Source organism: Grampus griseus (assembly GCF_964374135.1).
Source record: "Grampus griseus genome assembly, chromosome: 19".
Classification (NCBI taxonomy): Eukaryota; Metazoa; Chordata; class Mammalia; order Artiodactyla; family Delphinidae; genus Grampus; species Grampus griseus.
Window position 1 is genome coordinate 4,030,218 of NC_139013.1, and position 14,871 is coordinate 4,045,088.

Here is a 14,871-nt window from a genome sequence, read left to right on the forward strand (position 1 = left end):
CTTCAGCTCCCAGGAGACCTTTCGGAGCAGAGGCCCTGATAGTTTATGGGAAGTGCGGGGTATTTCCTCCGGGCCACCTGGCGGCCAGGTATGGCCCTGTCTCAGGCTCCTCCCTCACCTGGGGCAGTCCCTGCTCTGCTGGTCCTAGAGACGGGAACAGATCCGCGGCTGGGGCCATTGAAGAGAGCCCGATGTGGGAACAGGAGGCCTGGGCCTCCTCTGGGGGATGGCCGGCACCCCGGGAGACCAGAACAGGTAGGGGAGCCCGAGGAAGGTCAGGTCCCACTCCCCTGGTCGGCAGAAGTCCTGAGGGAGGCGGAGAACGGAGGTCTGCCTCCTGGGACCCCAGGGCCGAAGGGGGAGGGGCTTCGGCGCCCGGGTCTCTGGGGGAGAGGGGACCCAGAGGCTGGGACTTCTGGGTCCTGGAGACCCGGAGTCTTGGAGGAGGAGAGGGCTAGGGGCTGGAATATCTGAGGCTGTCTGAGGAATGGGAGGGGCCAGGATCACAACCTGAATTAGACGGAAAAGGAAGTTGAGGAGCGGACTCCTCAGCCCTGGGGTAGAGGGGCCTGGAGGGGCCACACTTGGGTGCCTGGCAGGGTTATGGGGCTGGTGTCTGGGACCGGGGATTCCAAACTCCCGGATCTGACGGGGGAGGGGCTGGGGGCCCGGATCCTGGGTCTGAGGGGGGAGGGGCCGGGGGTCTGGATCCTGGGTCTGAGGGGGGAGGGGCCGGGGGCCTGGATCTTGGGTCTTAGGGGGGAGGGCTGGGGGCCTGGATCCTGGGTCTGAGGGGGGACAGGCCGGGGGTCTGGATCCTGGGTCTGAGGGAGGAGGGGCCGGGGGCCTGGACGCCTGGACTCCCAGCCGCCTGTCCTCCTGCCCCAGGTCCATCGCTGTCCTCTGTGCTTAATGAGCTCCCCAGTGCTGCTACCCTTCGGTACCGAGGCCCTGGGGTGCTGCCCTGGGGGGCCCTGGAGGAGGAGGAGGACGGACAGAGGAGCATCCAGTCGGTTGCAGAAGCCACACAAAAGGAGCTGCAGGAGCCTGGCCCTTCCCGGGAACTGCCGTGGCCCATGCAGGCCAGACGGGCACACAGGTGAGGCCCACCTCCCACTTCCCAGCCAGGTGTGGACCATCCTCCCACTTGTTGGAGGCTCTGTCTCCATCTCACTCTGTCCTTCTGTCGGTCCTTGCCTCTCTCAGAGCTGCCTCTGGGTTCCTTTTTCTCCAGTCTGTGTTTGTGCTTCTCTGATTCCAAGGAGTCCTGCCTCCGGGATTCTTTCTCCTCTCTCTCTCCCAAGTTCTCGTCTCTTGTGTCTTCTGTCCCTCCAAGGCTGTCTGCCTCTATTTCTCTCTGGGTGTCTGAAACAGTCAGGTATTTTTCCTCTCTGCTTTATGTCTGTCTCTGCCTCCCCCTCTCCAAAGCCTATCACTCTTTGATTTCTTTCTTGCCTCTCTCCCACTACATCATTTACAGTACCCAGTGAAAGCTGAAAATGCTGGGTCTCCTGTTCCACAATTAGTACTCACCTTAAGACGGCAACAGCACAGCATTCAAACAGCACAGCAAGTGGGACGTCCTTCCGAGAACGGGGTCCTGTGTGACTCTTCAGGGAGCCCTTGAAAACTGACCCTTTTCCTTACATAATCCTGACACCGATTCCGATATGTGGAGAATTTTCCCCACACCAAGCAACGCTCTGACACTAGCTTGATGTCCAACAGCTCAACTCAATTCTGACGCTATCTACCTGGAGCTATAACCTCATTAACATGAAAAAGCGCACCTTTATCACTGTCACCACTTAGGAAATTCAAGGATTTAGGAACTGTGTGCCAGGAGCAGGACAAAGACCGAATATATGCTTCTTGTTTAAAAAGGTTTTTCCAGCTTTATTTAGATACAGGTGACATACAGTATCGTGCAAGTTTAAGGTGTACAATGTGTTGATTTGATTTTTTTTTTTTTTTTTTTTTTTTGCGGTACGCGGGCCTCTCACTGTTGTGGCCTCTCCCGTTGCGGAGCACAGGCTCCGGACGCGCAGGCTCAGCGACCATGGCTCACGGGCCCAGCCGCTCCGCGGCATGTGGGATCTTCTGTGCCACCAGGGAAGCCCTGTACTTATATTGATAGATTGCAAAATGATTATCCCAGTAGTGCTAGCTAACATCTCCATCATGTCAAATAATTACTATTTCTTTTCAGTGGTCAGAACATTGACTGTCTACTCTCCTAGCAAGCTTCAAGTGTACAACACAGTATTATGAGCTAAAATCACCATGCTGTACCTTAAATCCCCGGAATTTATTCATCTTATAACGGGAAGTTTGTTCTCTTTGACCAACGTCTCCATTTCCCTACCCTACCCCCACAGCCCCTGGTAAACACCATCCTACGCTCTTTTGAGTTTGGTTGGTTTGTTTGTTTTAATTTTTATTTATTTATTTTTTTTGAGTTCGGTTTTTTTAGATTCCACATGTAAGATCATCATACACTACCAAATATATATTTCTTATTATAAATCACAATATCACACCTACCTTTCTTCTTTTTTTTTTCATTTTTTACTTTATGATGGTATTTACTGACAGAAAAGTGCATGAAACATCATGTAAAAACTTAAAGAGTTTTCCCAAAGTGAGGGTCCAGGTAAACGCCACCTAGGGCACCCCCGCTTTCTTCTTCCCAGACTTTCACTGAGGATCATTCCTTGCTTTTCTTCGTAGCGTTGCCACCTGTGTGCGCAGCCCTGAAGAGAAGAGTTTAACAGTGTTTGCTCTGTGCCTTTGTGTAAATCGAACTCTGCAGTCTATTTTCTGTCTGTCTTCCTATGCCGAGCATTAGGTGTGTTTCTTTTCATTGCTATGGAGTATCCCGTGTTAGGAATGTATTTCAACTAACTTCCTGGTTCAAGGATTGGGTTGTTTCTACATGTGGGTGGTTTCCATTTGGGGCCACTAGGCCCCTCCTTTTCTGTGTCTGACTCTGTTTCGCTCCCAGACAGGGCCTTGCCAGGAACCAAGTGGCTCAGGGCTCGGGGTCCAGGGCCACCCACTGGACTCTTCTGCTTCGGAGGTCCAAGGAGAAGGTGCGGGAAGGCCTGCGCTCCGTGCAGCCCTGGGATTGGACGCTGAAGAGGATTGGGGGTACGGTGGGCTTTGGTCTGGCATCTTGGGACGGGACTGGACTCCTGGGTCTGAGGGCTGAGGGGCTGGGGGCCTGGACCCCTGGGCCTGAGTGGGGAGGGGCTGGGGGCTGAACTCCCAGGTCTGAGGGAGGAGGGGCTGGGGGCTGGACCCCTGGGTCTGAGGGAGGAGGAGTCTGGGGGCTGGACCCCTGGGCCTGAGGGGGGAGGGGCTGGACCCCTGGGCCTGAGGGAGGAGGGGCTGGGGGCTGGACCCCTGGGCCTGAGGGGGTAGGGGCTGTACCCTGGGCCTGAGGGAGGAGGGGCTGGGGGCTGGACTCCCGGGTCTGAGGGAGGAGGGGTCTGGGACCAGAAAGGAGCCCGCGGCCTGTCTGCTGCCCCCTGCAGGCCAGTTTGGCGCCGGCACCGAGTCCTACTTCTCCCTGCTGCGCTTCCTGCTGCTTCTCAACGTGCTGGCCTCCGTGCTTACAGCCTGCATGATTCTGCTGCCCACCTGGTTGGAAGGGGCTCCCCCTGGTCCCCCTGCCCCTAACGCCTCCTCACCCTGCGGCTCCTACATGCCCGGCTCTCAGAGCCTGGTCACCTTCTCCACCCATCTCTTCAATTTCCTCTCCGGAGAGGTGCGTGCCTGGGTCCCTGGGAAGCCCCCGCTCTGAGCCTTGGTGCCCTCAGTGACCCCCGACCCTGATGGCCCAGCTCCCTGAACCCTGCCTCTGCCCAGCCCCGTGGTGACCCCTGCCCTGCCTTTCCTCCCCCAGGGTTTTCTAGAATGGTCTCCTCTCTTCTATGGGTTCTACCCGCCCCGCCCACACCTGGCCATCACCTACCTGTGCTCCACCTTTGCCATTTGCCTCCTCTACCTGCTGCTCATCCTGCACCGGTCAGTGACACCCCTACACCCAGGCCCCCCAGACCATAGGGGAGTAGCAGTGATAGATGCCCTCCTCCAGAATCCCGAGGCTTGCTCTGTGGTCCCTTTCTCTCCGTTTGAGTTGCAATCGAATTTTAAAATGCTTCATGATTGCTGCAGGCCAGGGCTAAAGATGAGAAGTTTCTCCCTCCTGTGACTTACAGTGTAGTGGGGAAGGTAAGATATTAAGCAAGCAAGTTAATTACATCTTTTCTGGAGGGGAGAATGCTAAACCAATAGAGGTCATTCATTCACTCATGCAACAGATATTTATTGAGCAGATACTATGGGCCGGGCATTGTTCTAGGCAGCTGGCAAAAAAGAACGAACAAACAAAAATCCAACAGTCTGGTCCCGGGGGAGCTGACATTTTAACAGGAGAGACCAGCGATAAGCAATAAGCCCTAATAAGTGGATTGCATGGCTTGTTAGAGGGTGATCGGGTACAGGCAGAGCAGGTGAGGGGGACTGACAGTGATACTGGGCCAGGTTGCTGTTTTGTTTTGTTTTGTTTTCCCCGCACCACACAGCTTGTGGGATCTTAGTTCCCTGACCAGGGACTGAACCCGGGCCCCAGCAGTGAAAGTATTGAGTCCTAACCACTAGACCGCCAGGGAACTCCCCAGGCTGTTGCGGGCTTTTTGTTTTTACTTTTTTGTGTGTTTATTTTTTGCAGCATTTATTCCCGGGCCATAAGTTTTTGTTTCGTCCGTTTCTTCTGGGACAGGTTTTTCTTCTGGGCAACCTCCTCGTCTGGTTTAGGAACAATCTGTTCTTTTTCAGTAAGGTTCATCTCAATGTGGCAGGGAGAGCTCATGTGTGGGTTGAGCCGACCGTGAGCTCTGTAAGTTCTGCGCTGCATCTTGGGGGCTCTGTTTACCTGGATGTGCTCAGTGACCAGAGAATCTACATCTAAGCCCTTAAGCTCAGCATTACTCTCTGCATTTTTGAGCATGCGCAGTGAAAATTCAGCACTCTTTTTGCGTCACCGACCCTGCGTCCAGCTCCGCTGTTTGGCCTGGGGACACCTACCAACTCCACCATTGTAACGACGGAATGGCACACATTGCTTTTTCTGTTTTTTTCTTTAAACATCTTTATTGGAGTATAATTGCTTTACCATGTTGTGTTAGTTTCTGCTGTATAACAAAGTGAATCAGCATCATCAAAAAATCCGCATTGCTCGTTTCAAGTGACATCCTTCAGATACTTGGCGGCTTTTCGGATCTGCATACCCTTAATGGCCTGGGCAGTTTCACAAGTGTTCTTAAAGTGAACACAAAGATTTGAACCTCTTGACTTGCATGATTTTGGGGGGTTTTCTGGGTCAAGTGAATAGCGAACCATTTCTAGAGGTCACCTCAGGCCACTTACCGGAAAGAGGCCAGGCTGTTGTTTTTGTGTGTGTGTTTTGTTGTTTTTAATTTATTTATTTTTGGCTGTGTTGGGTCTTCGTTGCTGCGCGCCGGCTCCCTCTAGCTGCGGCGAGCGGGGGCTACTCTTTGTTGTTGTGCGCAGCTTCTCATTGCGGTGCTTCTCTTGTTGCAGAGCACGGGCTCTAGGCGCGCGGGCTTCAGTAGTTGTGGCTTGTGGGCTCAGTAGTTGTGGCGCACGGGCTTAGTTGCTACGCAGCATGTGGGATCTTCCCGGACCAGGGCTCGAACCCGTGTCCCCTGCATTGGCAGGCGGATTCTTAACCACTGCACCACTAGGGAAGCCCCTAGGCTGCTGTTTTAATAGGGCGTCTGGGAAGCTTCATTGAGGACATGGTGTTTAAGCAAAGACATTGAGAAAGTGAGGGATTTGGTCACTCAGATACCTGGAGAAAGGAATTCCAGGCAGAGGGTGCAGCTGGAGCAAGGGAGGAGCAGGGCTGGCGTGTTTCAGGGTGCACAAGGAGGCCTGTGGGGCTGGATCAGAGAGAGGCGGGGGGGCGAGTAGACAGCGGGGAGCAGTAGGGGATGGGCCCACATTCCGTAAGGAATTGGGATTGTTTCTGAGATGGGACTCATTGCAGGTGCCTGAGCAGATCACCCTGATCTGATTTAGGTTTTAAAAGAAAAGAATCTGTGGCTCTATGGAAGAGAGGGGAGCTGGGGAGAGGAAAAGGGAGGGAGAGAGCTTAAGGGCAAGGCGGCAGCAAGTAGAATAGTTACCAGATTATTGCAATCAATTGCAAAAATCACCAAGAGAGGTGGCTTGGACCAGGGTGGTGACAAGTGGTCAGTTTTGAGTTTAGTTTTTTTTTTTTCATTGAATTTCTTTTTTCCCCCAGCTTTATTGAGATATAATTGACACATAACATTGTGTAGGTTGATGGCGTACACTGTGTTGATTCGATGCCTTTATATATTGCAATATGATTACCACCATAGGTTAGCTAACACCTCCATCAAGTCAGTTACCATTTCTTTTTTTGGTGAGAACACTTAAGATCTACTTTCTTAGCAACTTTCAAGTATATAATGCAGCACTGTTAACGACAGGCAGAATATTGTACATTAGATCCCCAGAACTTACTCATTTTATAACTGGATGTTGGTACCCTTTGACCCACATCTCCCCAGTTCCTGCACCCCCCGCCCCAGCCCTGGTAACTACTGTTCTAATCTGTTTCTATGTATTTGGCTTTTTTAGGTTCCACATATAAGTGATATCTCATACAGTATTTGTCTTTCTCTGTCTGACTTACCTCACTTAGCATAATGCTCTCAAGGTCCATCCCTGTTGTCTCAAATGGCAAGATTTCCTTCTTTTTCATGGCTGAATAATATTCCATTGTGTGTATATAAAAAATATATCATCTGTTGACAGACACTTAGGTTGTTTCCATATCTTGACTACTGTGAATGATGCTGCAGTGAACGTGCAGGGGCAGATATCACTTTGAGATCCTGTTTTCATTCTCTTTGGATAAATACCCAGAAGTGGGATTGCTGGATCATATGGTAGTTCTGCTTTTAATTTTTTTGAGGAAACTCCATACTGTTTTTTCCTTAGTGTCTGAATCAGTTTACATTCCCGTTATCAGTGCACAAGGCACAAGGGTTCCTGTTTTTCCACATCCTCTCCAACATCTGTATCTCTTACCTTCTTGGTGACAGGCTTTCTTTTTTTTTTTTAATTAATTAATATTTTATTTTTGGCTGCGTTGGGTCTTCGTTGCTGCATGCGGGCTTTCTCTAGTTGCGGTGAGGGGGGCTACTCTTCATCGCAGTGCGCAGGCTTCTCATTGCGGTGGCTTCTCTTGTTGCGGAGCACGGGCTCTAGGCATGCAAGCTTCAGTAGTTGTGGCGCATGGGCTCAGCAGTTGTGGCACGCAGGCTTAGTTGCTCCATGGGATCTTCCTGGACCAGGGCTCGAACCCGTGTCCCCTGAATTGGTAGGCGGATTCTTAACCACTGCGCCACCAGGGAAGTCCAGTGACAGTCTTTCTGACAGGTGTGAGGTGATAGCTCATGATTTTGATTTGCATTTCCCGGATGATTAGTGACATTGAGCACCTTTTTATATACCTGTCGGCCATCTGCTTGTCTTCTTTGAAAAAATGTCTATTCTATTGCTCTGCCCATTTTTTAATGGGGTTGTTTGGGCTGGTTGGTTGGTTGGTGTTTTGTTTTGTTTTTTTGCTATTGAGTTCTATGAATTCTTTCTATATTTTAGATATTAACCCTTTATCAGATGGATGATATGCAAGTATTTTCTCTCATTCTGTAGGTTGCCTCTTCCTTTTTTGGATTGTTTCTTTTGCTGTGTATAAGCTTTTTAGTAGTCCCATTTATTAATTTTTCCTTTGGTTACTTGTGCTTTTGGTGTCACGTCCAAAAGAACGTTGCTCAGACCAACGTCAAGGAGATTTTCTTCTGTTTTCTTCTAGGAGTTTTTCAGTTCCAGGTCTTATGCTTAAGTATTAAGTCTGTTTAGAGTTAATTTTTGTGAATGGTTTAAGGTTGGGGTCTAATGTCAGTCTTCTGCATGTGGATATCCAGTTTTCCCAACACCATTTATGGAAGAGACTATCCTTTCCTCACTGAGTGTGTGGGCTTCCTTGTCAAATATTAGTTGACCATATATATTTCTCATTAAAAATAAAAAAATCACAGGGAATTCCCTGGTGGTCCAGTGGTTAGGATGCTGTGCTTTCACTGCTGGGGCCTGGGTTCAATCCCTGGTCGGGGAACTAAGATCCTGAAAGCTGCATGGCATGATAACACACACACACACACACACACACACACACAGAAAAATGGACAAACCAAAGTATAGATCTTGGTACATTTCCCATCCACATCTAGAACATGACTAGCTTCCAGAAGCTCCTCAATATCTCTTCAGCTTACTACATCCCCCACCCCCGTGCCCAACCACCATTGTTTCTAGTGACACTATAGCTTGCCTTTGGCCCGTTTGTTCTTTATATAAAGGGAGACTGTATATATGTTAAGAGGAAAGCCCACAGGATTCTCTAATAATTGCATGTGGGGTGTGGTGAATGATGGAAGTTAAGAATGACTCCAGGTGTTTGCTGTCAGTTGAGATGGGGAGGGCTGTAGAAAGAACAGGTTTTGTTGGGGAATATCCGGGGTGCAGTTTTGGAACAGTTGATTCTGGGATGCCTTTTGGACTGATGAGGGAATATTGAGTAGGCAGTTGCATACGTGGGAGTCTGGACTGAAGTTACAAACCTGAGACTCACTGGCATTCAGGCAAGCCTGGGAGATCCCCACAGGAAGGGACTGGGATCAAGAAAGAAACCAAGAACTTTAAAAAAAAAAGGGGGGCTTCCCTGGTGGCGCAGTGGTTGAGAATCCGCCTGCCGATGCAGGGGACGCGGGTTCGTGCCCCGGTCCGGGAAGATCCCACATGCCGCGGAGCGGCTGGGCCCGTGAGCCATGGCCGCTGAGCCTGCGCTTCTGGAGCCTGTGCTCCTCAACGGGAGAGGCCACAACAGTGAGAGGCCCGCGTACCACAAAAAAAAAAAAAAAAAGGAGTGTTTCCTAAATGCCAGGCACCGTGACAGGGCCCAGGAACACCAGATGGGGGTCCCCCTACCTTTATACAGCTTACAGTCGAGTAGGGGAGATAAATTTCGAGATAAGACTGTTACATAAACAAGCAAGTCAGCAATTTGAGTTTGGGAGCTGAACTATATAGAAAACAAATGGTGGATACGATAGAGCAGGGATCAGCACAATTTTTGTTTCTGATAAAAAAATGAAGGTAGGAAATATTTTCATCTTTGCAGGCCATGTGGTCTCTGTCTCAACTAGAGTCTGCCGGGCCAAAGCAGCTGCGGACAGTAGGAAAATGAGTGGGTGTGGCTGTGTGCCAATCAAACTGTATTTACAAAAACAGGATTTGGTCCCAGGGCTGTAGTTTGCTGCCCCCCTGTGATAGAGAACAATGGGCGGGGACCCTCATTAGATGGAGTGGTCAGTAAAGACCTCTCTGAGGAAGTGACCTGTAGAGGAAGACAGGAATGGTGGGAGGAAGCCAGCCAGGTGAACAGCCAAGACACCAGCATTGCAGACAGAGGGGACTGTGAGTGCAAAGGCCCTGTGGTGGAAAGAGGTTAGGAAATGAAAGGTGAGGAGGAGGTTGGGGGGGTGGACAGGATTTGAGCTTGGAGAAGTAGGTGGGGGCCAGATCAGGGGGGCTATGCTATGAAGGAGCCTAGGACTCAAGAACAAAGAGAAGCTGTGACTTCCCTGGTGGTCCAGTGGTTAAGACTCTGCGCTTCCTTCCACTGCAGGGGGCGCGGGTTCCACCCTTGGTCAGGGAACTAAGATTCCACATGCCAAAAAACAAAGAGAAGCTGCGGAATAGGTTTTAAGTGGGAATGCCATCGGAGCCGCGTAAAAGGAAGGCTCTACTAGCTCGGGAGCGGAGACCGGGCACACGTGTTAGCAGGGAGAGCAGGTGGGAGGCCTCTGGGCCCACTTGAGAGGCGATGGGGGCCAGAGCCGGGGCGGCGAAGGGGGGTGTGGAGCCTTCCTGCTCAGTTTTCTGTTCCTCTCCTTTTCTCTGGTTTTCTACCCCCTCCCTGGGTCTTTGTCCCCCTCTCTCCAGTCCCTTTACCTGCCCCCTCCTTTTCTGAGTCTCTGGACTCCCCGCCCCCCCCCCCCGCCTTTCTCCATCTCTTTTTCTCTGAGTCTCTGTCCCCTTTTCTTGAAATCTCTGCCCCCCTTTGGGGGTCTCAGTCTTCCTTCTAAATCTCTCTCTCCCCAGAGTCTCTGTTCTCTTCTCTCTGGAGAGCTGTCCTTATCTCTTAGGTTTCTGTCTTATCTTTTTGGGTGTCTGGCCTCCTCTGGGCCTCTCTAAATCTCTTTCTTGGTCTTTGGCGACAATGACTGTATGTGTCTCCACCAGGTAGCAGCCTCCAAATGCCCAAGGTCTTAGAGTTCATTTTCCCTGTTTGCCCCAGAAGGGGAGAAGGGTACCCCCCCGCTTGTGGCTGTCCTGCTACACCCCGTCTCTCGGATCTCCCCTCTCTTAGCTCGGTGTCTGGGCTGAAGCAGACGCTGTTGGCTGAGTCAGGGGCCGTGACCAGCTACAGCCACCGCGTGTTCTCCGCCTGGGACTTTGGCCTCAGCGGGGAGGTCCACGTGCGGCTGCGCCAGCGCAACATCCTATTTGAGTTGCAGGTGCGCTTAGGGGTGGGGGAGCCTACAACCAAATGTCACCCGAGGGGGCGGGGTTGAGAGAATGGGCGGGGCCTAGACCAGGGACCGGGCCTCCAGAGAGATGCTGGGCGGAGTTTTCTTCTAAGGAGGCGGGCCTTGGGGGAAAGGGGCCAAGGCCACTACAGGGATGCCTGAAGTCAAAGGGTAGAGGAAAAAGCTAGCAGCAGGAAAGGGGCGGTACCTAAAGCTCCTCGGTTCAAAGTTAAGAGAAGGGTGTGGCCAGAAAGGGCTTGATAAAGTAGCACTGTAACTCCAAAGCACCAGGCATGAGTGCTGGGCGGGTCCTGGGAGGAGCTGGACGTGTTGGGTGGGGCCTTGGGGGCGGAGCCAGATCTCAATTGTCACCTGGAGGGCCCTGGATGGGCTGAGATAAGGATTATAGATGTTCTTGGAGGGGCGGTGCTGCCTCGGTTCACGTTGAGCCTGGGCTCTGGACCACAGGCTGCACCTAGGGTAATGGAACCCAAGTGGACGTCTCTTCCGGCCTTAGGTGGAGCTGGAGGAAGAAGCGGTGCGGCGCCAGGCTGCGGTGCGGACGCTGGGCCAACAAGCCAGGGTGTGGTCGGTGCGGTTGCTGCTCAACATGGCGGTGTTGGCACTCCTGGGGGCAGCCTTCTACGGCGTCTACTGGGCCACAGGGGCCACTGTGGAGCCGCAGGTGTGGAGGGCCCCGGGGGAGGAAAGGGCCTGGAACCTACATTTCCAGGGGTGGAGGAGACTGAGGCCTATGATTCCTGGAATCTCAGAGAGGAGGGATTGGTGTGTGGGGGGGGGATTATGTTTGGACTTCAGGGTGATGAAGGAGGAAGAGGCTGGCGGAGGACGTTAAGCATGGCTCCTGCAGGACCCCAGAGCCTCTTCTCTTGGTCCACGCTCCCTCCTAGGAGATGTCTTTTATACAGGGAATGCCACTGCCGAAGCTCGTGGTGGATTACCTTCCGTCCATCTTCATCTCTGGGGTCAACTTCGTGCTGCCACCGGTGTTCAAGCTCATTGCCCCACTGGAGGGCTACACCAGGAGCCGCCAGATCGTTTTTATCCTGCTCAGGTTCTGGACTCCTGGGGTGGGCTGGGGATGATGGTGGGGCTGGTCGGGGGACATTGGTTGTAGCAAATAAGAGACTGAAATCGTCAGGATATGGGATCCAGTGGGATCTGGATTCAAATCCCGACTCTTCCTGTCACTGAGCCTCAGTTTTCTTCATCTGGGAAATGGGGAGAATTGTGAGCACGCTCCACACAGGAGAGTCCAGGCACGTGGTGGGCACTTGGTCAGTGCTGATTCCCTTTCTCTCTCTTCCCCTTGCCAGGACAGTGTTTCTCCGCCTGACCTCCCTGCTGGTCCTGCTCATCTCTCTCTGGAATCAGATCACTTGCGGGGGAGATGCGGACGCTGAGGAGTGCAAAACCTGTGGCTACAATTACAAAGAACTTCCGGTGAGGATGAGGGGTGGGAGAGGGGACGGACTCCTGGGTCCTTGAAGGAAAGGAGGAGCCCGGTGGGTCCGGACCCCTGGCTTGGGAGGAAAGGGGAGCTTGGGGTGCTAGAATACCTTCCCCTTGAGGACAGGGGTATGGATTTAAAAAAAAACTAAAGGCCCCCAGAGAAAGTATTGATAGAATCTCATAGCTTGCAGTTTGGAGACTCAGACGTTCGGGTCTACAGGTGTCTGGGTCCTGAGGTCTTTATGACCCGTTCTTCCTTCCTCAGTGCTGGGAGACTCGCCTGGGACAGGAGATGTACAAACTCCTGCTGTTTGATCTCCTGACCGGCCTGGCAGTCACGCTGCTCATCCAGTTTCCTCGGAAGTGAGAGTCCCGCCCCTTGCTGTGGTCCCGCCCAGCACCCAGTTTTCTCTTTCGCCCCGCCCCTTTCTAGCCCTGCCTCTGACTGCCCTGCCCGCAGACCCCGCCCCTCCACGAGTTTGGTAGTCACTTCCCTGCGGCCCTGTCCCTACTGCCATGATCGCCTCTACGCCTCAAGCCCCGCCCTCTAGACACACCCCCTCCAGAACCTTGAAGGCTCCGCCCCAGCCCCAGATATGCTCACTTCCGATTGGTGGGCGGGACGGTGAAGGCGGGGAAACCCGTGGCCGGCCTGCCTCTGATTCGGCCCGGCCTCACCCCGCCCCTCAGGCTGCTGTGTGGCCTCTGTCCCGGGGCGCTGGGTCGTTTTGCGGGGACCCTGGAGTTCCAGGTGCCTGACGAAGTGCTGGGGCTCATCTACGCACAGACAGTGGTCTGGGTGGGGAGTTTTTTCTGCCCTTTACTGCCTTTGCTCAACACGGCCAAGTTCCTGCTGCTTTTCTATTTGAAGAAGGTGAGGGGTGGGGAGCACCCTTGGGTCTGAAGCGGGAGGTATTGGGGCTTGGGCTTCTGGGTCCTGGGGGGAGGAGGGGACTGAGGGATGTGACTACTGGGTCCTGTAGGGGGAGGATGCCAGGGTCGTGGACTACTAGATCCTGACGGAGGATGGGTCTGGAGGACAGATTCCTGGATGTGGGAGAAGGAGGGGTCCAGGGCATCCCAACTTTTAGGTCTGAGGGAAGCGGGGACACGGACTCCTGTGTCTAATAGTGGAAAAGAACTGGCGCTCCTGGATCCTGACCGAGGAGAAGAGGCCAGGGACCAGGGCTCCTGGATGGTGGAGAAGGAGAGTCTGGGGCTCAGATTCCCTCATCCCCCCCCCCCACCAGATCACCCTCTTCTCCACCTGCTCCCCGGCCTCCCGCACCTTTCGGGCCTCCACTGTGAACTTCTTCTTCCCCCTGGTCCTTCTCCTGGGTCTGGCCATCTCCACCGTTCCTGTGCTTTATAGCATCTTCCTGTAAGTGTGAGAGGCACCTGCCTCTCTCTCCCTCCCTCCTTCCTCCTTTCTCCAGGGTTCTGACTTTTGGCCATCCTTGAGCTCTGCCTGTCTTTGACTTCAGGATCCCACCTTCTAAGCTGTGTGGTCCATTCCGGGGGCAGTCGTCCATCTGGGCCGAGATCCCCGAGTCTATTTGCAAGCTCCCTCAGACTGCCCAGAAATTTCTCTTCTTCCTGGGGACCCAGGCTTTTGCTGTGCCCCTTCTGCTGATCTCCAGGTGAGAGCCCTAGACTCCTGGGTCTGAGTTTGAATGTCTGACCTGGGGTCTCGCTGCCTGCTTCCAAGAAAGAAGGGGGCTGGGGGCCCAGACTCTTGGGTCTGAGGAAAGGAGGGGGCTGGGATACTAGACTTCTTGAGTCTGAAGGAGGAGGTCCAGACTCCTGATTACTAAAGAGCCCTACGTTGAAGATATTCTAAGGGCGTTTGGGGAGTAGCTTCCATTCCGTCTCTTCTAGCATCCTGATGGCGTATACCGTGGCCCTGGCTAACTCATACGGACGCCTCATCTCTGAACTCAAACGCCAGATAGAGACGGTGAGCCAGGCCCGGTCCCTGGGAAGGGGTCCTGGGGAATATGGAAAGGGACACGGGTGGAGAGAAGATCTGTCTTATGTCCACCTCTCTTTACCCTTTACCTCAGGAGGCGCAGAATAAAGTCTTCCTGGCACAGCGCGCTGTGGCGCTGAGCTCGGCCAACAGAGCTCTTTGACCTGTCCAGCCTGGCTCAGGGTGACCTCCCACTTTCAGACCCAGACCTGCCCTCAGATCCTTTGTAAGCCTCGGCCACATCATTTGGAAAATAAGCGAACTGGAGAAGACTCCATGCTTTTCCAGCCCTGGGATTCACTGCTAAGTCCCTGACTCTCCAGTGAACCTCTTTCTAGTACCAATAAACACAGCTGAGGCTGCTGAGTGCTTTTTGAAACTCGCGTCCAGAAGGCGGGGCAAGGCATCAGCGGGACATAAACCAATCAAATGTGTTTACCTGTGGGTCGGCGCGGCGGGCTCTTCCGCTAGAGGACCTGGCGGGAGTGCCAGCCAATCAGAGGCCGCGTTCAGTAGCGTCCGGGCGGGGACACTTGTGATTGACTCACAATCTTGATAAGAGGCGGTCGCTAGGCGACACCACGCGCAATTCCGAGCAATGGGAGGTGGGCGTCTCAGCCAATCAACTTTCGCTACAGACCCAGAGGGGCGTGCCAAATAGTCCAGGACCAATCCGTGGCCGAGACAGGGAGGGGCCATCCTCTCGCCAATCTG

General features: G+C 53.2%; 1 protein-coding gene and 1 pseudogene across 2 annotated transcripts; one reads left to right on the forward strand and one right to left on the reverse strand.

The window, feature by feature from the left end:
- Nucleotides 1–226: 226 nt before the first annotated feature.
- TMC4 (transmembrane channel like 4) lies at nucleotides 227–14,411 on the forward strand (the record flags this gene model as incomplete). The annotated part of the gene is made up of 15 exons (XM_082676755.1): nucleotides 227–255; nucleotides 803–1,099; nucleotides 3,005–3,150; nucleotides 3,537–3,769; nucleotides 3,908–4,029; nucleotides 10,556–10,703; nucleotides 11,233–11,400; nucleotides 11,627–11,790; nucleotides 12,053–12,179; nucleotides 12,454–12,551; nucleotides 12,879–13,062; nucleotides 13,439–13,569; nucleotides 13,673–13,828; nucleotides 14,067–14,145; nucleotides 14,252–14,411. The coding sequence occupies 15 exons, from the start codon at nucleotides 227–229 to the stop codon at nucleotides 14,318–14,320; spliced, it is 2,151 nt and encodes a 716-aa protein (XP_082532881.1). The 3' UTR covers nucleotides 14,321–14,411.
- LOC309836600 (large ribosomal subunit protein uL22-like) lies at nucleotides 4,696–5,406 on the reverse strand (annotated as a pseudogene). The gene is made up of 2 exons: nucleotides 5,257–5,406; nucleotides 4,696–5,134 (listed from the first exon to the last, which is right to left on the reverse strand). The product of its transcript is annotated as a large ribosomal subunit protein uL22-like (transcript).
- Nucleotides 14,412–14,871: the final 460 nt, after the last annotated feature.